This window comes from Athene noctua, chromosome 1 (assembly GCF_965140245.1).
Source record: "Athene noctua chromosome 1, bAthNoc1.hap1.1, whole genome shotgun sequence".
NCBI classification, from domain to species: Eukaryota; Metazoa; Chordata; class Aves; order Strigiformes; family Strigidae; genus Athene; species Athene noctua.
In genome coordinates this window covers 95,148,777-95,171,513 of record NC_134037.1, presented here as the reverse complement: position 1 = coordinate 95,171,513, position 22,737 = coordinate 95,148,777, and the positions used below count along the sequence as shown (strand labels likewise).

Here is a 22,737-nt window from a genome sequence, read left to right as displayed (position 1 = left end):
GAACAAGACTTGGGGGATGCAGAGAGGTAAGGTTTCATCAGGGGTTGCAGCAGTCCAAGGTGGCATAGGGAGTTCTACTCTTTTCACGTCTCTTCTAGAGCTTTTGATCTAGCATTTGCCGAAGTATTAATCTGCCACTTGTCTGAGGAGAGAAAGTGGGTGGATGTTATTGCAGAGAAGGTCTTAAGTCCTTTCCTACTGCTGGAGGAGAGGGTCTGCAGAGTACAGGCAGATCGTGGACAGGTGATGTAGGGGCAGAGCATGAAACTAATACAGGTGCCTCACTAGCTCCAGCGCTGCACAAACAGTGTACTGTCAGTATCTCACACATCACTACCCTTTTTTCCTGTCTTTCTCCTACCAAAAATGGTGCAGGAAGTCTCACAGTGACTTCTCTCCACAGTAGCAGGATTTTGTACAGTTTTCTCTGCAGAGAGGTTGGCACACAGGTCTCAGTGTGGCCCAGTAGCTCTGAACATCCTGATACTGCCGATAACTTTGGAGTGATGAGGAACTTGCATGCCAGTCACCCTGGGGATGACATTTCTTTTACTGGTTTGGCATAGTCAGTACAGAAAAATAGAGCTTGAGTCTTGTATGTGGGTGGGTTTGGGCTGTAACTCTGTATCAGAGCTTGCTACCACATTCAAATGAATTCTGAGTAAGTGGATACTTTAGAGCCTACTATTACTTCTCTTTCCTTGCCAAATTACACGAACAAATTGTAGAACTGCCTGCATGTGAAGGTTGCATGGTCTGTCATCTCTGATCAGATAATGCCTGTGCATGAGACTGTCCTATTGAGTGTCCTAGGCCTGTAGCAAGTCAAGGAATGCAATCAGGTTCTGCATCCTTGACTAAGATTAAAGATTTTTAAAATTTATTTTGTGGGGGTTTTTTTTCAATGTTTGACTAAGTCTTAATTTGCTTAGCACCTCACCAATATTAAAGTTGTTCTGCTTTCTCCATAAGGCCTACATACCATCAGAGAGATAACACAAAAGACTGGTTAGAACAGCATCATGTAAACTCTTTCATCTGTTGTGAACCTTTGAAGTTCTGCCACCTTCATTGACTGTTAAGAGTTGCCATGCAATGCTTGTACTTTTATTTGTCTGGTTATGCTGGCACTGATAGTGCCCCAATAGTCATGGATTCAGACCGAGTAATTTGTACACAATAGAAGCATGGTGTGAAGAATGTGCTTCTGGCTGAAGTGAGCAAGTCACTTTATCATTTTTTTTTTTTTAAACTGAAGACTACCTGGCAGCTCTGAATTAACATGCTGATGAACTCTGTGCAGAAAGAGATTACGCAGGTTCCTTGGAATAATTTACTACTTCAGATTTTTCTGCTCTTCTATATTTAGGGCACCAACCCCTTAGTCATATGCTCTAAAATAAAGGATAAAAATTAGCTATTCTAAGATTTAATACTTCCATTCTTCACATATGCTTTGGAGTAGCAGTTATCTAGTAATGGAATTACACAGTATCCATGAACTGTAGTTCAGTTAAGCTCTCTCAAACAGAAAATTATGCCAAGAAATCCACAAACAGTAAGAACAGCAACGGTCAGACTGTCTTACTGTGAAGAATTGTACGGTGTGGGAAGCGTGTTGCCTTTTGTTCTTTCTGCTGTTAATGCCCCAATCTCAGCTTCCATGGTGCCTTCCGAAAAATCAGAAAAGTAGAGTTGTATTTGTAACACATTTCAGTATTAGAATTCTATTTTGGTACATTTTACACAAAACTGTGTAATCCTTATAGTAGATATATAGCTCTATCTGCTATGTTCTATCTTTAGACTGCAATCAAAAGAATTGATCTTCCTTGCCTTTACTCAGGAAAGGTGCTGAATGTTGGCTAAGGAAAACTGATCTGTGTTGATGTTAAATGACTGAATCAGGGCTGGTGTGAAATAAGTGGTTAAAGACTGCATTAATCTTTCTACCTTGCTGGATGTACGTGAACTGCACTTGTTCCAGTTCCTGTGGAGTGATTTAAATTCCATAGGCTGTTGAATTTCCTTCCCTACTTTTCTGCTATCAGCCAAAGGCTGATAAAAGAAAGCCACCCCAGAAAGCACAATTCAGTCACAGATCAGCACTGTCTTGTTTAATACATTATATCTCTTTATAAACAATTTTATTGTTTCACACAACAAATGTGGTTAGAAAGAGCAGGTACAATATACAACTTGATTGCTTTAAGGGACTCATGGATGATAGGTTCTGTGAATCCTGAGATCTTTCAGGGCTTGGGAGAACAGTGCAGAGCACCACTGCAGCTGCTGAGCCAGGGGACAACTTGGACGTACATGCAGCTGCGGCAGGATAATTGGCTTTACCTTTGTTACCCAGACTTGGAACAGAAAAGCCAAGGAACTGGTCCTGATATATGTAAGAAGTTCGACTTGGGTCTACTTGACCCACAGTTTCTATGTCAGTCAAATGTGCCTGTTTCAGTAGTTGTAATAGTTGAGAATTGTATTCATGAATCTTGATGTAAAGAAACCAAATCCATAATATCAACCGCATGCTAACAATTTTCAATCAATCAGTGTGATTGATAAACATTTAGCATTACTTGGCAAATGAGTAATAGCTTTGTATTTTATCCACAGAATAACAACGATAGAAAGAAAGAATTAAAGGCAGAACAAAGACAAAATTTTTTATTCTTGGTCTGGATGGGTATTTCGTACCTGTAGAGGTACTATTAAACACTGCTTGCATATCTCTAGTGGCTGTAGTATTAAGCTAGCCTTAAGGTTCCTTGTATTGAGAAAGTCCACAGAGAAAGAGCAATGAAGAGGGGTTTAAACTTGGAGTACAACTCAGCCTTAATGTTATTTGCTACAGTGTATTAAGACAGCTCTAGGAATTTCATATACTAAACAGAAGCAGTCATTTAACACTTAAAAATAACATTTTCATTACAGTTGGAAACAGCTACTGGCAATACAAGCCTCAATACCTTTAGATGTGATCATCTCTACTGTTACATTGTCTTCACATAGACTCTGTCTTTGAACATGATAATGGAGGGGGGGTGCGGGTGGTGCAATATAGCTGATGAGGGAGAATTTGCAAAAGGGATGATGGAGAAAACCTACGGAAATTACGGCAAACAGAGAAGCCAGAGAGCATTGAAATGAAGGCCTGCATAGGTGCTAGAACATGGGCTGACAGAGGTATCGGATAGTAAGTTTCAAATAGCACATATTTCCCTGCTCCCACTAATTTAGCAGGAGTTGCTGCCTCAAACAGAGGCAAAGTATTGCTATTAAGGCAGCAGCTGGAATACGGTCAGCATCACCAAGCTGATCCTACACCTACACGCGCACACGCACCCACCCTTTGCCCTTCACAGAGTTCCGTGCCCCCAGGAATAAACAGCATGACACACACTATTGAAAAATACCGGTAGCCCAAGTGTTAACATTCACTCAAACTTCTCAGCTGTTCAGGGGAGTATTTTTAATGGAATTGCAAATAAGCATAATGGTGTTTCCAGGACTACATCAATAGTAGTTGATAGTGATTAAACTAAAGATACTATTAAACAGGCAAATGGAGATAATTGGGACTTGCTATATTTCCCCAGAAGACAAGCCAGACAAGGACTGATTATACGTGTGTGGGTGTGCAGAAAGTGAAAGCTGGTTTTAGCCCAGGAGCATACTTCAGCTTCAGCCACTTGATGTCCCAGGAGATTTGTGTGTGTCTGTACGTGTCCGTGTATGGAAAGATCTGTTTAGAACTATTATTTTTGACAAGACCTGAGACCAAACAGTCAAAACCAGAAAAACAAGGGATGTGCAGTGTTGACTTGAAGATAGCTATAGAATTTGTAACTAACTGCTGCTTACCTGATGAGTATTTTAATCTATATAAACTGGGGGGTAATGAAGGGAAAAGTCTGCATGCAGACAGAATAAAGGTAACACCTCTGGCTGCTGTGCACATGACAGACTATCCAAAGGAGCAGAATTCATGCAAAGCTGATAGGGGTGGATCAGTTAAAATATCTTTAGCTAGCCATCATTTTAATACACTTGTATAGACAAGAACAGTTGTGCTAGCCAACAGTGGTTAACTTAAAATTTAACTTAATCTTAGAGCTCATAATCTTCCTCATGCTAAATGTAGTATGTTAAAAGACATCTCCAGAAACTGGTCTAGCGCAAGCTTTCAGGAATCTAAGGCAAATGCACTATAAACACTGCAGAAGGGGGGGGGGAATGACAAATTATTGCTAGAATGAAGAATGAACTCTGCATTTCGCTTATCTAGCAGAGTGCTCAGATTCTCTTCTCCCTCCTCCAAGTCTTGCCTTTAGTTGTTCTTTTGAAAAGCAGAGAGATGAGACTAAGCATTTCAGGAGTTAATGAACCTTTCATTCAGCTTTCTTAATGCAAGTGCTGATCATGCAAGCCTTCCTTTGGAAGGATGATGATACAATGCCACACCTTTTTTTTTTTTTTTTTTTTTTTTTTTTTTTTTAAGGATTGCTACTTTGCTTCAAAGAGACCATGAACAATTTAAGAGGAGAGAAAAAAAAACCAACATTTTCAAGTGTTCTGAGAACCCTAAGGAGAGGTCCTTCTGGTGCTGCATCTCTGATGACTTCCACACTTTGCTTTCAGAGACGTCAATTTATTTTTTTTTTTAAGAACTTTATAATGTGGTCTTCCATCCTCCCTGAGCATCTGTGGTATGGGGGAGAAAAGAGTCTCAGAAAAGAATCAAAAGGGAGTATAAGCAGTAGTGGCTGCCATCTTCTGTCCTTTTGTACAAAGGGAGAGCCAACAGACAAGAACTAGGTCTCTAGTTTTATTCCCATTATTTACACAGTTACTGCACCATGCTACAAGTTAACTCACAGCATCCTATTGCATGTTATTAGCTTTGCACAAACCTAGCAGAAAGGAATGTTCTACTTACGGTTAAACCATTGCCATCAACACTATCTGAAGAACAAAACCTTTTTGTTAGAGGATGCAGTCACCATCTTTGAAAACTATATATAATTTCATTAATCTTTTCCTAATGCTTCAGATGCATGTATTGAATTTGAAATAATTTACAGCTTGTCTTATAAAGTTCTGCTTGTTTTTCTTCCAAAGAAAATTGCAGTATATTGCAAAATAGGAAGGTCCTGTAGCAAAATATGTAGTTATTACTAAATAATCCATCAAAAATGTTTTCTAATTACGAGAACCCCATTTCATTTCTTTGTATATAACATGTTGCAGAATTGACTCAGACAAACTCTACACAGATATATTCACAAACAAAACAAGTTTTCTGTAGTACCAAGTCAAGATCTTAAGTTGGTGCTGTTTGGCAAGAAATTATTTGCCTCTCTGCCATTTTATGATATTACCTGACTTAAGAGGAAGCACTTGTCAGCTTGCATCCTCTGCCTCCTGCTTTCATGGCCTTCTTTCCTACTGATTCAACTTTAGCTTGGAAGATGAGGCATGCAGAGTTTCTGAGAAGGTTATATGAACAGTATCATAGAACTGAAGTTCAAAAACCCCATAGCCTAATATCCAAAACAAGTAAATCATGTCTGCATTAAGTTTCAGTTAATTGAAGAAATAGCCTATCGCTGTTGTAAAATGCACAAGGAGGTTATCACTTCTATAGACCAACGTCCATATTTTAATCTGCTTGAACTAACATGCAGGGGCTTGCAAGAACAAGAAACTTCATGCTTTTTTTTCCTGTGGTGAATACTGAAAAGCCATGGAGAGCAACATTCAAACAGAACTACTTTCAAATGCCCAGCTGCACATGCTGACTGCCTCAACAAAAAGGAAAAATGAATTAAGACTAGGAAGAGAAAGGAAAATATGTCGTTCTCATTGATGCCTTTGAGAACTGTTGTTTAAGACTGGCTCTTTCCAGCAGCCTTAAAGTTTGTTCTCTTGGAAAAGCTGCTGATAGAGATAAAGCCCACTATTGCCAAAGTTCACCATGTAAAATGTGCACTGTGAATACTTTTGAACAGTTTAATGTTATGCGCTGTTTTTCCAGTGTGGTCCTTTGTGTAGCAAAGTATGTACAGACACAGTCTCAGCTAAGCGTAAGATTATGAACTGGTTACACTAGAACTGTATCCTTATACAGCAGATCCCACCACATCAGCTTTTGTGTTGAACCACAGCTTACTACTGCTTATATTATTCTTGTTCTGTGTGCAGAATACTAATCAGGTATTTGAGTGATGAAATAAACATCTGGTGCTAATAAATACAGTTCATTTTAAGTAGTATTGTCTTATACCTAGAAAACAAATGGAAACATTTAAGAGTTCCCAGGAGCATACAAATTTATTTCCGGTGGGAATTGGCTACAGTCTCATTGAGACATTAAGGGATTACTTCAATTAGACCTTCTCTTTGCTGTTCTACTGATGACTGACAATTTCAGTAACTACACTAGCACAAAGAGGCTGTTAATTCATTTGTCTGGGCACTTAACTGTGTACATATCAACTGTGAGCACAGGTGCTGTCAGTTACTCCACTGATTCATTTCTTGGGAGTCTGTTATAAAACCTCTATTTTTATGACACCATTAGGACCAGTTTTCTTCTCGGTGAGTCTTCGTACTGAAATAGCCATCATAAGATTAAAAACAATGTTTTTATCCCTTAGAGATTTATATCTAAGTTGTAGCACAGTCACAGAAGGAACTGCTATGACTGTAGAATGAACTGACCTCCACAACAAGTACAGAGTTAAATATAAACAGGACATTGTGTCCATGAGGCCAGGGGATTATAATTTGTCCAAGAGAAGAAAGGCAAAATTCAAGTTTTGAACATACTTATCACCTTTGATAGAGTAGAAAAAAGCAGTTAATAATACTTTTGAACTGCTATAATTGCACCGGGACTCTCTTCAGAGTGTTGCCTCCAGAGTGGTTCATGTTCTCAGGTACCTCATTTTACAGTTACATTGCTTCTCATTCAAAACACTAAACTGCTTCAAAACAGAAACCAGTGCAGTTAAGGACATGCTCTGGCACAGCAGCCTTCATGGGCAATTCTTTGTTTCCCCTGAAGCCTTGGCTCACATGCAGCTATAGGTTTGAAACTTAATGAAAAGGCAGAGCTGTTTTATGTAACTTAACCTCTACTAAAACAGCCAAGAATCACACACAGTTTTATAATTAAAAGTACCATATAAATTTGAGGAAAAAAAATGAGTGTATGTGTCCCATGAATCAATTTCATGGGACACATACAGTTTCAATTCAAAAAAATTTTCAAAATTGTTTGTAAATAATTACCTTGATAGTCTCTCTCCCTCTATTACAGCCAATTGTTTTTTAATTAACCTTGTGTTTCTAGCACCTAAATTATTAAGAAACAAGTTATTCCTCTACTTATCCATTATGAACACAGCCTGTTACGGTTTGGAATGTAGCTACTACACTAGGTGCAGAAATTGTCAAAATGCATGAAAGAATGTTTAAGACATTTTAAAACTTAGATGCCAATGATCTAGTGTACAGTATGCATTTGACTTAGGAGTATAAACAACCTGTTCCTTTGATTTCTGTATCTAACCTCAAAATTAAATTGACCAAACTGGCTACAGGAGTTTTAGCCAGATTTACTTACAAAATAAATCACTAAACTTGAACCCAGAATTATTATCCTCCCCTTCCAAACTGCCAGAAAATACTGTCCACCTTCCACCAACTGAAAATTCAGCTTTAATTTACTGACCTAATGTTTGTATTTTCCCCATTCATATTTCTTACATGAAGTTGCAGCAGAAATGGTGCAAAATAGCAAGACCTGTTGGAATAGGCAGAAAGGAATTCAAACTTTAATCTGATTGGTTTAATTTTTTTTAGCAGGAGGAAAAAGAATAAAGTTACAAGATTCTTTTAATATTTTCACAATGTTAAACTAAAACTGAGCTCTAGGCTACATGTGTAAGTAAATCTAGAACACAAAAGGGTTAAATAAGATCTTCTTTTAAGATACAAGAACTTAAGCTTTCTTTACGTTTAACAAACTTCACAGAACAGATACTGCAAAGGAACAACCCCCTCCCCAACTTTTTGTTTAAAGTGAACATTGTCCATAATTCACATGAACTTTAAGTAGTGTTCTCTCAAGAGCCACCTTGAAACCATCTGTGCACTTGTAACGAGATTAAAGAGAATATTAAGGAGGAACAAAATAGCATCTTCAGTATTAATGCAGAAAAGTCTTGTGTATCAATCAGAATGCCCATCAAATGCTATAATAGGATTTTGTAGGAAAAGAAAGTGCGTATCACAGCAGCCGCCAAAATCCATGTTTTTTGAAACTCCTCACGGCAAATGTAAATAATACTCCTGGACAGCCCCTCTCACCAGGACCGTTTCCTGAAAACGCAGCACATTACAGAAAATTTTGCTGCTGGTTTCATGTTCTTGAATAACAACAACAATAAAAAAAAACAAACAGCTTGCCTTTTGGACAGTTTGCATTTTTTACTGATGGGACGCTTCCGATTTGCTTCATGGTTAATTAATGCTAATACAGTCAGATGCTGAGTGTGTGTGTGTGTGGAGAGACACATACATATTTATTTTTTTTAATTAGTTGTCTCCTTGTTAAATGCTCCTAGCTGACTACCAAAGTAACAATATATTTTGGCCTAAAAGGAGTTAGTTACCTGTAACGAGTAGAATGGAAGATGATTCATATAAGCTTACTCCCAAAGCACTGGGGTTTTTCAAGTGACACATTACTTCACCCCTCTGATGTTTTACATCTGCCCAGTATTCCAAGATGAGACAAAATCTTCCCTTCCCTCCAGTTTTCTTACAAATTTACCTGATTGTTAATACCTTACTAATACACTGAGAAGCTAAATTCCCTCAGGATTAAGCTGGGCCACATCGGTACAGATCCTTTTTTACCTGCATAAACCCTACGTGCAGCAGGAGACATGCCAATTACTACATTTGCTTTTTTGCTTCCAAACTGATGAGACTGGTGCAATTCAGTTCAGCTCAGCTCAGCGTGACGTACTGTAATACAGAACCATAGGTCTGAACAGATCCAAAACATTCTACTCCATGTAATGCTTTTCACATTCACTTGCTTTACTTGCTTTGCAATAGATGTGGGCAGAGATTTTCATGAGAGCGTTCAGCTGCATAGAATGGGGGCTGATATAGCCCATTCGATTATCTCACTGACAGTCTGGATGTGAGGAACACAAACTCAATGTGACAAAGGGTGTTTTACTGGTTGTTCCCCAATACTGTTACTGAATTCCGTTTGCTACAAAATGTCCTTTTTTTCCCCAATATATAAGTCTAGCTACAGAAAGTCAGTCTGTAGAATCCAGCCATGGCTACTGTGCTGTGAATTAGCCTTATTTGATCAATTATCAGATACCTGCACTTAGCAAAAGGCAAACAAGAGCCAATCAGGTTTCGGCCGGTGGGAATGGCTGCACTGCTCAAGGCATGTGGAATCTGTTCACACATCTTGTAGAATCTCTGTGGATGCCATGTAAAATGTATGCACCATTTACTGCTCTGGGATGGAGTTGGCTTTGAAGTGAGATCATAATTTAACTGAGAAGAAAGACCAAAAAAATAAAACAACAACAAAAAAAAAAAAACCCGATAGGTTCTTTATAGTAAGATAGATATAAAAATTTTTCATAAGAATCTCTGTCCCCCTTTCTTTTTGGCTTCCTGGGAAGAACCAGAAAGATGTTCCTACCCCAACAGAATCCCTGATGCTGGTGACACTGCCTAACTCAAAAGCCACACGCGATGAAGGCACGAGTGACCAGTCAGGTCTTCTGGGCTTAAGCAGCTGCAGTTGCTGCTCTTAGTAGTATTTCACCTCCTCAGGATTCACTAGCAGTGAAAAGGTGAAAGGCTGCACATTAAACAGTTTGTCCGAAAGCCATGTGCATAGCAAACTTTTACACCAGCTTCTATACAACTATTTGTTTTAACTCTGCAGCTGGAATGTTTCCAGCATAAGGCTTTTAGAGTGACTCCAGCAATAACAGAAGCCTTTGGATTTTTCTTGTTTTGTTTAAATCCACTAGCCATGCTCAAAAATAATATTTCTTCATGTTTTATTTTTATACGGTGGCTAGCAGGCACCTTAGTAACCAGCCAGAAATCAATTTCAACCACCATCAACCCCTAAACTACAGTACCAGGACGGTTGGCTAAAGAAAGGAAACTGATTGGCTGTAGTCTGAAACTTGCCTAGTACAAGGTGTCTGGCTGACTTTGTCCTAAATAAGGCTAACATTAGTGAACTAAGAGAACAGCATTTGGTTGCAGTCTTGCACTCAGGAACATCCTTCGCCAATGCGTTGGCAAGATCTCCCTACTTTCCGATCCAGTTTCACCATTTTCATAATGGCTTCCTCACGCCCACGTCCCATGTGGTCAAATGTGCAGTCATGTTGTTCAGGCAGGCGATGTAACATACAGAACACATAACCTACCATGGAAAGGGAGAAAAAAAATACAGTTAGGGACTTGGTCAAAGTGGCAGAATCTTACCTGAATCAGAAGTGAAGGATCACCTCCTGGGGGGTTACTTGGTTCTCAAAAATTAACACCAGCTTTAAGTTTTTATTTATCTTCCTTACAAGGCATTAATAAATATCTGATGCATCTTCTTGAGTATTTATTAACACAGTATCAAAGCTCAAGTGATATTAGGTTTGGGGTTTTTTTTGCCATCCTCTCATCTTATAGAGGAAGCCCCCAAAATCATCTAAACTAGGTATGCCCACGTAGTATACGAACTAATGTTTTTTAAAAAAAGCTGATCACCTTCACTGAAATCTTTTCCACCTTTTGTGGATCTGGTTGTCATTTCTGAAATTCGTGCCTATGGTACTTCAGGTTGAGTTCCCAAGCAGGCATTCAAGTCAGAACTGTTAAACCTAAGCACCCTGCTTCCTCCTTACTGCCAGCACCCCAAGCTAGCAGCGACTGCAGGAGAGTTCACGGCTCAACTACTATTCCAGTTTTCAGAAGCTTCTCTTCATGAACTGTTCTGACACTAACCACAGGGGGTGAAGAGGCATTTGACACAAGGACATGTCACACCACATCATCTTGCTCTGTAGCTGAAAAGATGTAGGTTCTTGTCTCTTTTTCTAAAGCTAGTCAATGTTATTCAGTTTTCCAGGGAGCATGTGATTCAGGAACGTATGTCAGTATTTTCTCCTACAGGTGAGGGGGGCATCTTCAGTAGCTACCTCTTTCTAGTCTACAAAGAAAACTGGCTTTTTTCTTATTTGGCCCTAACACTTTTTAACAGTAAAGAAATTGCCTCAGATTTCCTACCTTTAAAATGAATATTACATAGTGATAAGTAGTATTAAGATGATATAGTAGGCAAAAATGTCACACAGTTACAGGGTTCATGTAGTCCACTGTATATGAAACGAAGTATGATATCACCTATGCCGCAATATTTTTCCCGACTGATGGTGCAAACAGCATCACTCTGCTTCTCACTGAATGCTTTACATTACTGCTACTCCTTCAATACTCAAAAGGTATTAAAACCATAAAATGATGATATCTGAGAGATGGGAAAATATAAAAATGAGTGAATGATTGAGAGAGTGTGTATTTGTGTGTGTATATATATATATATATATAAATATGTGTGTAAAGTATTTCAAACTCCTGGACTATAAAACATCAATTGTAGGAGAGAACAACAGGCTACCTTTATGTTAGTGTGATTGTTAAGAGAACAGAAAGGGACCAAGTATCACACATAGAATTATTTTTTTAAAAAAAGCTAAGAAATATTGATTTATCTTTGCTCTTTGTTTCAATAGCACAAGCTATGAAAATACATGTCTATTATCTGTGGCTGGCTTTGAAACCCAGTTCTAGGAACAAAACAAAAAAGACAAGTTTTCTGTATTGGTATATGTGATTCAGAAATATGGATGGAAAGATGCAGATTGAAGTGATATGTATCTTGCCCCTTGTGATCACTGCCTCTACCTCAGTCTCAATCTGGGTCATACCACACTCAAACGTGACAAATATCTTTCTGGAGATGCCAAAAATTCCAAGGTCTGATTGTTAAAATGAGAACATCCTTGGACTATAGTTTCAATACTGCACAGGCATTTCACTCAATTCTCTCTTACAGAAAGCATGGACTGAAGGCTTCCCTTATTTCTTGAAATAAGACTTCAAATTACTGAACCAACATCCACTGCAGGCACAAGAATGCATAAATACCTGATTAGATGAGCTCAAAAATCAAGTTCATCGCCTTACCTGCAATGGATGTGTAAGAAGCAGATGCAAGAAACCCTGCAGATACTGATTAGGCTGAAGTCATTCAGTCACTTGTAGGTCAAAACTGGTTTTAAATCCTGATGGTTTTACAGATCTTCTCCACACAGTTAACAAGTATATGTAGAAATGCTATTTAATGTTATCTAAATGAGACCTTCAACATGTATACAATCTCCTACACAGCTTCAGCAAGAGCCTTTTGACAATTCTATAAATCTAATATGAAAATACATATACAACATGATTTATTGGTATTGAACATGACCCTTCAATTGACGTATCTCCTCATCTTCTACAAAGCCTCCTGCCTTTTGTACAACACTATAACTTCATGACGGTCCTTTCTACTTTGACACCCACCCAATACAATGTATTTTGTGCTTTACCATACCTTTATATCCTTTCTGAAGACCTTTTAGTTCTTTTTAGAGCACCTGTTTTCATGTAGGAAAATCTGTACTGTATGCTATATTTATTCCAGATGAAACATATTCTTTATTTTTTCTGTCAAGTGTTTTCTTATGCATTCTTGAACAGAATTTCAGTAACTATCCACAAAGAATGGCAGGCGATTTTCCTTTTCCCAGACTATGGAAAAAGTAATCTAATTTCAGCAACTAAATTATCTAAACCTGCTATTCATATATCTATTTAAATACGTACTGCTAATTAGAACTGATAATACCTAATGAAAGAATATCCAAGACCATTTTGAACATTTACTAAAATAGTTTTGCATATATTGTCTGTTTTCATTGAATTAGCAATGGGGATCTTCTGGAAGTCTCATTTCCAAAAGAAATTTCAGCTCTTTAGTCCCATTGCTCCAAATGCCTAAGTCACATTAAAGATTGGAACTTGTATTTTTGTAGGTTTTATTTAAAATTTGAAGGACACGATTACTGTTATACTACTAGCTAGTTGAGTAACGGTAGTTCTGAACATTTTTTCATTAGTTAGATGAAATTAGTTAGGATATATTCAATTAAATTATTACTGCTATATTCACTACTTGCTTCACTAGTCTAGGAATCAGAGTGGACATTCTTGCGTTCTGCGTGTGCACAAGTGCTTGATGTCGTATCAAGACCATCAGTTTTCACAAGTTCCGTTATTAACTTATGTGCACTAGGGCAGAAGGCCAATAGATGTACTTCTATTTTGATCCTTAAAACCAATCCATATCTAGAGGTGAAACCTTTTCTCCTGAGAACTCTGCTTTTATGGTTATAAAGCAAGTTAGATAAATGAACTCTTGTGGTGTATTTACTGTTAAGTTCATTATGGGAAGATATCAAATACAAGTTATCTCCTCGAAAGGATTTTACTGCAGAAATGCTTCTTTTAGCACACTTATAACTAAAAGACAAAATAACTTTATGCTAGGGAAAAGAGCATTGGAAAAGGGGATCCATCTGCCAACTAAAGTTAATTTACCCTAGCCATCAACCAAAAATACGCCAGACTTTCACTTCACGCATAAAAGATGTCAGTCTAGTAAATGTAATAATGCACCTCACAGCATTGCAATTGTTGTTTTCTGATGTTAGAAGTAAACTACGAATCACCTACTCCTCGGGCCTCTAACACAAACATTTTGGAAAAATACTATATAGTGCCTCAAAACCTCTGAGCTACTCTAAGCACCCCAGAAACTACTTCGCAATACATCATTAAACATTTCCATTGGTTCCATTTCATCACCAGAGTATAAATGGCTGAAGCCATAAAGCAGTGTACCATCTGCCTTACTTGTACCCATACAGATGAATCTTTTGGATAGGACATGCAAGAAAACATCATTCAAAGGACATCTAAAGATCACACACAAGCAAGTGTGAAGTTTCATAATTCCTGAGGAATCTGCTGGGAAAATGCAATTGGAGAGGACAGAAAACAAAATAATCTTCCACATTGAAGACCAGAGAATACCACAGACCTACAGTTCGCTGTGTGTGGGCCATGATGAAAAATGGCTGCATTTTCCTCATTGTTACATTCAAGAGCACTGGCTAGTTGGGTGTATGGAATGACAATAAGCAAATATTTCAACTAAAACCTAAAATTAATTCTTAACTTCGTCTTCAAATTCTGAAAACAGTAAGCTGCCAAAATACAAATAAAATTATATGGGAAGCATCAGACATAATTCAACTAAATAGCACAGTAATCCACAACACAAGAAACAAATTGTAACTTTGGAAGGTCCCTGATTTTGCTAAATTTCTTTTTTTCTCTTTGTGAACTCACAGAAAGCAGTCACACCTTCTGGAACGCAGCACAAATGCCCAATAATTGCATTACTGCAAAATAATAATGGAGAAGCACAGCACGCTGGTGGGACTACTCTAGTGGTTGTTCTTGGGTAGGCATGGAGTCCCAGACCCTTCTAAAATACTGCTGGAGAACATCACACAGTTACATAAGATAAATAATAAATATAATGATCCCTGTTATGTGACTAGCACTGTGATAGAAAGTCCTTTTTCTCCCACCCTGAGATTCTGATACTGATCTTCTTGGTAAGACATTTAGAAAACTGCTAAAAAAGAGACAGATTTGTTTGTGAGCATGTTCTGAAAAGTGGTGGAAGTGCCAAACAAGCTTATTAAATATTTATGCAGCTTACACAGTTACAGAGTGACTTGAAAACATTTAAAATTAATCCTATTTGAAACATCTTGATGTATATTACCTAAAAAGTGGTTGCATGCTGCCACAATTATCCTGACATTCAATACTTTTGTTTTTTAAGAATAGAGAGCATATTTGGACTTTGCCATACGGCAAATGTGTCATATGGTTAATATGGCAGTTCCATCTACTGAAGAAAATTGAACCTTGATTATGTAGAGGTACATGTTTGTGTTTCTAAAAGCTAAGCCATTCAAATATCATTGCTAACATGAAAAGACAAAGCCCTTCATTACTAAGTACCATCAATCATCTCAATTGTTCAGGCTAGACATTTATGTTTTCATTGTATGCAGTAACTGCTTGGGAAGTTTAGCCTTATATACGACAGTGACCCCTTCTGACCCATTCAAAGAAGCTCCCATTAGCAGGTAAAAGAGAGTGAAGTCAATACTATCATACAAAATCAGAGCTTCTAACACTTTTAAATCATCTTACCTACCCACTAGTACTGCTATTTGTCATTTTCATTCACAAATCAAAAGGCAGAAGTTCAAAACTGACAGAATTTGCAGCTTACACCATTTCCAAATTCTATTTAATAAGCAACTTGTGTTTGTCTAGATCCCCTATACAAAGTCTATTCAAAAGCAATATTAGTAATAGCATGGCCTTATTCCTGTGCAGAATTCTGGGCTGTGTGGTTTGGCTTCTTCACATGCTTCACAAGAAATTTTACCTTTCTTGCTAACTTGAAATTCTAATCAACAGATGTTCACACAGAACCTAAAAATACCTCGTAACCTTAAGAAATTAAGGTGCTGAAAAATCCTTTACCAAAGGTGTATTATCTAATAAGGTATGTGTGAGTCTATATGCAGATTTCTGTGCAAGAACAGCTTTTAACATATCTTTAAATGGTGAACATACCTACAGGATATCATACAACACAGCAAAACCAGGCAGATTAACCAGCAGAGAAGATGAGCTCATGCAGTGATACGTGCTGCTGCAGCACTGTTCAGAATAACTGGACATCATTCACCGAGTGTCTAGTAATCCCCAAAACAGTATTTATGCATCTCCCCCATCCCTTCCAACTGAAAAGATGACTTAATGTGTTGTAAATGATACTAACAATAAAGCTATTTTAAAAAGTGTGGGAGAGGACTATTTTTTCAAGATATGAAATAAGATACCAAGCAAGAGCCTACAGACTTGTACATCGAGTACCTCAGAAAACACTTGCTCTTTGGATTTCAATATAAACCAGATTGTTCCCCTAGTATTTTGGAGATTGTTCAAAAAGAACATCCAGATATGGAAGAATGTAGAAGTGTGCAAAACTTCCAATGCAGCTTATATGCACTGCTATTTAACAGTATAAAAATATTCTAGTCTGCTGATATCTTGCATTTTTCTCTTTCTAGACAGCTCTGTTCTTGTATATACTCTATTTCTTCTCGCTCCTCTGTGGGGAATGCTCCACATTGGCATTGTCAGCTTTCGTTACACAACTCAAGAAGGAACATTCAGTTTTACTGATATTTTCTATAAACCCAAACCAAATCCCAACAAGCTAAACAACAAGCTTTTGGAAAGAAGTGAGCTAAACTTGTCTCATGTTTCCCTTTCCCAGCTTTGCAAGAAGACATGGACTTTGATTAAATGTTAAGTAGTTCAGACTAACTTGGCTAGGAATCTGGTTATTTACTCCTAAGGTGAAAGGAGAGTAAGCCACATTATGGTGAAACTTCTTAACCAAATAGATGTATTTATTAAAACTCCACAAAGCATGGCTTGAGGCAGTCCTTTGTACCATTTCCACTCCAAGAAGAGTGGATGGGGAATGTTAACCTCTAAGTGCTCCAAGTCAGAAGTCTCTTAATATTAATGCACAGTATCTTAAAAATTGCCCTCTCGAGGCATTTCAGTTCCACATTCCTTCACAAACAGCACAGCTGCAAAAGATTCACAAAACACATAGTAAGAAGAAGTGTACACAACTTACTTGTTTTTCTAATCGTTTGCTATGGTCACTGCCACTTGCCTTCCAATATTTTCTTCTTAACACAGATCATCTAAACTTAGTCATGACTACCAAAATGATCAATAACTGAATCAAAAAGAGAAAAAGAGGTGTATAACACACCTTAGAACATTTCTTTTAATCTGCCAATCCAGTCTGGATTGGCACTGGACATGCACTTGGGACTTCCATCCTGCTCTTAAATCAGTCATCATCTCATGCTAAAAGCACACAGCTCCGTGATATCTGTGATACTATATAAAATTTTATGTCCGAGACTCAGGATGCTTACAAAACGCTTTAGACTCATTTTATATTTTTACTACTGGGTTAATGCTTAGGAAAAAAGAAGGGAATTTGGCTTTCCTTTCTTGCTCTATTTTGCTATCTACCACAAAGAGGGCAAAGCATTATCTATAAGCGTGCATTAGAGACAAAAAAGCTATTAGTGAAAAAAACCTGCCCAGGAAATGAATATATTGTATACAAAAGAAAGATGATGTCATCTTAATCCTGTAACAGTCACTGGACAGGTATGGTTAAAGATTCTACAAGAATTCTTTAGAGTGCAAGGCTAAGACTTTGTATTTCCAAGTTTAGTCACGTATAACCTGTGCTTCAAAGTGTCTTCTTTCTATTTTCCTGAAGATTGTAAGTCTGGGAAGCTGCTTTAGGGAGCACGCAAGAGATGCGGTTTTGTGCTGTGCAGACTCTGCAAACAAACTACATGTTATCCCAATTTGTGCTAATTTCAAATTCACTTTCCTATTTATCTTACCACTCGCACAGAAAGCTGTCAAACTATTTTTTCCTACATTAAATGTGACACATTTTGAACAAAAAAATTGTATCACTTGAGGACAGCATGCATGCTGATTTTTTAGGAGTTTTTTCTGAATCAACAATTCTTAAGGAGGCTCTATGTGAGACACTATTCTGCTCCTTGATTTTGGAACTAAGAGGAACTCAAAAGAACCCATTTTCTCTTGTTTCTTTGAAGAGAGTGTATTTGGAGTGGGGAAAAATTAAGATATGGGACACTCTCCTAGATTCAAACCCTGCTTTTGCTCTAGTGGATACTAACTCCACAGAAGTAGGGAGCATCTTTAGGAACAGACCTGAGGTTTTCAGAAAATAATTTCTGAATTTCAAAGAATCCTCAATGAATCAAAGTCATAAATACAGCACACCTGTTCTGTAATAGTAAACTGCAATTAAAAAAAGTTTGCTGTGGGTCAGGTCTTACTAATACTGCAAGTCTCAGTCAGGATTGTATCTCAGTTCCACCATGTACCACAAAATAATAGTGGTTAAATCTTTAATTTGGACCAAATATTTTTCTTGCTCAGCAGAACACATGCACATAAGAGTAACTACCTCTACATCACAACCTCTTCACTCCACTACAGAGTAACGAGTTAAGGCCAACATCTATCAGAGGCAGTCTAACGGAGCCACTTAGGTGCATGATTACTCCCACAGACAGAGCGTGTAATCGATACTCACATGTGAATGGCTTTATACCTCAGAAGTCACTGACCTACAGGTCACCTGTAGGTTCCCCGTCCAACCTTATATACTGTCCTCCATTTTTTGTCTGAGTTGCAATCCCCAGCAGTCAGGAACATGCAGTAGTTGACTCACCAGCTAGCACAAACGATGGGTTACCACTCAGATGTTGTGAAACATCTACAGAACTGGGGTATGATCCCAGTTCATCTATAGTGATGAGACGCAACTTCACAGAAATTAGCATTTTCATTTGTCATATACTTTCTCAATATAACTGAATGAAACATTTTTCTCCATAAGACTTGCACAATTGTTGACACATAAAGGCAAAAAAATGCTTGAAGTTTAATTTAAAAAGAGAATTTTCAAAGAAACCATTTAGCTCCCAACAACTTGCAGTGTCAACAGCAGTGCCAGACAGTGAACACCAATGTACAACTAACTTGAGGGAGAAGAAAAGCTAGGTTCAAAATTAAAAATTTAGACTTCAGGTAGGTGAAGAGAGTTTGCTTTTTTAAATAATAATGATGTGATCTTGCAATAATATATTCAGGAATAATTCATGTCACTGCTACACTTGTGAACAGAACATTCACTGCCATGTCTGCAGGGCCAAGAACGCCCTGAAACAACACTGCACCTCCCATATCATTCCTGGTTTCACAAGGTTATATCCTGTAGGATGTGTGAGAATGAATCCAGAGAACAGCATATGCAGTAAGAAAGCAGAATTATGCCAAAAAGGCATCCTAGTGTCCCAAGAGTAGACACCATACGAAACTATTACAAATGGTAGTACTCTTTATGAAATCAGATTTTCCATAGGCCATACTAGCATATAAAGAAGTATTTGTTTCCTACCCAGAACATTTAGATTTGAGAGTAGTATGAAATCTTAAAAAAAAGTCTCCCAAGAAAGGGCAGGCAGATGACAGAGCTATCCTAGCATCAATGCAGGGCCTTGTGCAGAGTGTTTGATGTTTCCAAGAGAGCTGTGTAAGTATTAATACTTTTACAGTTCTCTCCACACCAAGCCTACTTGAGCTAATACACTTCTCCCAGAAGCTGAGGATTTAATTAAAAGCCACTGTACCCAGTAATTTAATTAAAACAGCAAGCAATACCAAGTGATTCAATAATGTATGCGTATCATTTTGTTTAGCCCAATGAAAATGCAGGAAAGAGAAGGCTACTAATAAAGAACTGGAATAATGAAAGGGTCTATACTAACATACTGTATGTGTTGTATTAAATCTGACTGTTCTCCCAGACCCTGCATGTATTTTCACCTCAAATCATCAGATGTTGAATGTGATTCCAGGTTTGACTTTCAGTGTATTTCCTGAATTATCTTATTTATGCTTTGGGTTTAAATAGCTTTCTAGAGGTTGAACCATATTGATCCAAAGTCTGACAACAACTAGGCTTGCTGGCCAAATCACTGGAGAGAAGCAGCTCTATTTCTTTTAAGCCTAAATAGAATTTATTTTATGTCTTTATCCCCTATTTACACCTTACGTCCAGGGTCTCTTACATTCTGCTCTATGCAAGTCTTCTATTCCTCTAGCCTCTTCCAGTCTATGTCAGGAGTAATTATTCTTCTAACCAAAGGGAAACAGAGCTCCATTCAGAAGCTCTCTTTATACCATAAAAGAAAACAAATGCTTAGCATGATGTACACTTTTCAGCCTCCCCCCCCCCCCCCCCTTTTTTTTTTTTTTTTTGAGTACAAAGACTTACACAACATTCCCTGCTCCTGCTTGTTCAGAATATGGCAGGATGCCCTGTACACTACTTATGCACATATTGGAGCAACTTTCAGCAACTCAGGAACACTTAATGGCTGTGAACACCTCTGTAGGCAAACATTTTCGTTTCAATACATACAAAAGATGCAGTTAATACATGTATTACTTTTAAAGCACTTACTGAAGAAAGCACTACACCTTAGTGATTAGAATATCCATAAATACAGTTTTTCAGCTCTTGAAACCCTCCTCCAAGGTCAGAAATACTTAATATTAAAAGCCCCTGACACAGACTAATATTACTCTTTTTACTTTTGTGAAAACTGATGCACACTGATCTTTATGCCATTTCCTTAGACGCCCACAGCAACCTAACAGAGAACTCCAGCAGAGAACCAGGTAGTCTCAAGTCCCAGTACCTAGCTTTAACACTTTCTTGTACATTAGATATGGAATTTAAGACTACAGGTGGCATTTTCTCTTAGATAGTATTTTATTTATTTAGTCTGTAGGGGAAAAAAACCAACCAACTCTAGTTCCTGGAAAGAATCCTGACTTTTCAAGGCAAATTTTGACAATTCCTTTCAATATCCTTTTTCTCCTCCCAGTTCTGATGCACCAATCGGTGTGATGTTCTTTCTTCTACTTCGTCCTATGAAAAATTTAGACTTTCACCACAAAATTCACTGGGCATCATTCCTCCCTACCCAAGCCTTACTTCATGGTCAGTTGAACTGGGTGGTAATGTTCCTTCGGGATTTGTCAGATTATTATAGCGTATTTTCGCCTTTACTTCAAATATCAAGCATGTTAGTAGAGTCAGTACTTATGTGTGTAGCTATTTGTTAACATATAGACAAATACGGTTGATTCACTTTGAGGGGAAATGCTTTTTAGGCAGTATCTTTCCCTTTGAGAACAGGCTGCTGCAGCCTCCTGCCAACCTGCAGAAGATTTCAAGTGCACAGTCCTGGCGAAGCCTAGCATGTGCCTGTGAGACTCTGTATAAATAAGAGCACTGTAAAGAAAGAATTTTGATTAGAAAAGGTAGAGCACTTTAACCTTCAAAAATGTTTCCTCTACCATCTAGTAGGTAGGTGGCTATTATCTTCATTTTTCTGATAAGAAAAAAAATGACTCAAAGACTGAGCAATTTACTTCCCTAAAGATACCCAAAGACATGGAATTAGAAATAAGGTGGTCTCAACTAGATTTTTATGTTCAAGTTCACTAGGCCATGTGTCTCTTGTGCACACAAGACAATTAAAAATTGCATAATCTTTTACTTTACGCATCTGCTTCTTTCTTCTGTAAGCACAGTATGTATAGAAGAAGAGACCTAGTATGGCACACAACAAAATGCTTATTTTTTAAATTCATACTGTAGTGAAGGACTTACCACATTAGTATTGTCAAAATAAAAACTTTGTTTTTAAAAGGAACATGCTAACTTGTTTTATTTAAGGAAAACTTAAATAAACATATTTCAGTTACATGTATTGATTGGGCCTACAGGAAGGTAACCAACAGGCTTGGTATACATTATTAAATCAAGAGAATTGCCTGTTGCAGAACTTTCGGTAGTGTTGTGGAATAAATCAAAATCAACACATGCTGTAAGAAACCCACGTTAGTTGAACAAACTGGGGGAATACAGTAGAGCCTTTTCAAACTGTATTTCATGAATCCTAATTATAAGCACACCATGAACTCCATTTACACTTTTAAAGCTGTGGACAGCTTTTCTAAAGTCTAGACACTAGTGTTTTTCTGGGTCCTATCCTTAGAACCCACGATACAGCAGTTAGTCAACTGCTTTTAACTGTTTAACTTCTAGTATTTTCAGAATACATATTACTCAGAGAGACCAACATTAGTTAAAGGCTCGTATTCTCTATTAAATTACAGTCTTAGGGTAACATCCTTGTAAAATGAAACAACAAAATAACCCCTCTGAGTTTGAATTCAAACTTCAATTGGGGTTTTTTGTGTTTGTTGGATTTTTTGGGTTTTTTTTTTAATACTTGCCAAGATGCTAGGCAGTACTGGAATGGCTGATGCAAAAGTGGTGTTCTGAGAGCAACTATCCTGGAAGAACAGTCAACAGAAGACTGCTGAATATGGTACATCTTGAGGACTGGCAGAAGGACTTGCCAGAATTATAGTATGCAACCAGTTACTAATAAGATTTATTCTTCCTTTAATGCTTCTTATTGAACTGGTTGACTCAATCTCTGGAAGCCGTACGCATATTTAATTTTAATCAGTAGAAGCGCATCTGTTATACCAATACATAATCATGTCCTGAAGCCATTTTGGTTGGTACCAGATAAAACTTACCCATCTAGAAAGTGAATTTACCAGTGCCATTACAAATTTTTGTCCACAGAAAAAGGTTCCATGGGAATGGAACCATGATTTAATATTTGACTGATTTTTAAGACAAACATTAGTTTCAGTGTATGTCGGACTACTTTT

The 22,737-nt window shown here is 37.7% G+C and overlaps 1 protein-coding gene across 3 annotated transcripts in view; it reads right to left on the bottom strand.

Moving 5' to 3' along the window:
* Positions 1 to 2,102: 2,102 nt before the first annotated feature.
* The window catches only part of ZFAND3 (zinc finger AN1-type containing 3), a 148,281-nt gene continuing 127,646 nt past the window's right edge, over positions 2,103 to 22,737 (bottom strand). For all 3 annotated transcript variants that reach the window (XM_074897025.1, XM_074897024.1, XM_074897023.1), the window contains one exon: positions 2,103 to 10,498. In XM_074897025.1, the coding sequence (XP_074753126.1) occupies positions 10,344 to 10,498 (155 nt within the window). In that variant the 3' untranslated portion in view covers positions 2,103 to 10,343. The remainder of the gene's footprint in view (positions 10,499 to 22,737) is intronic.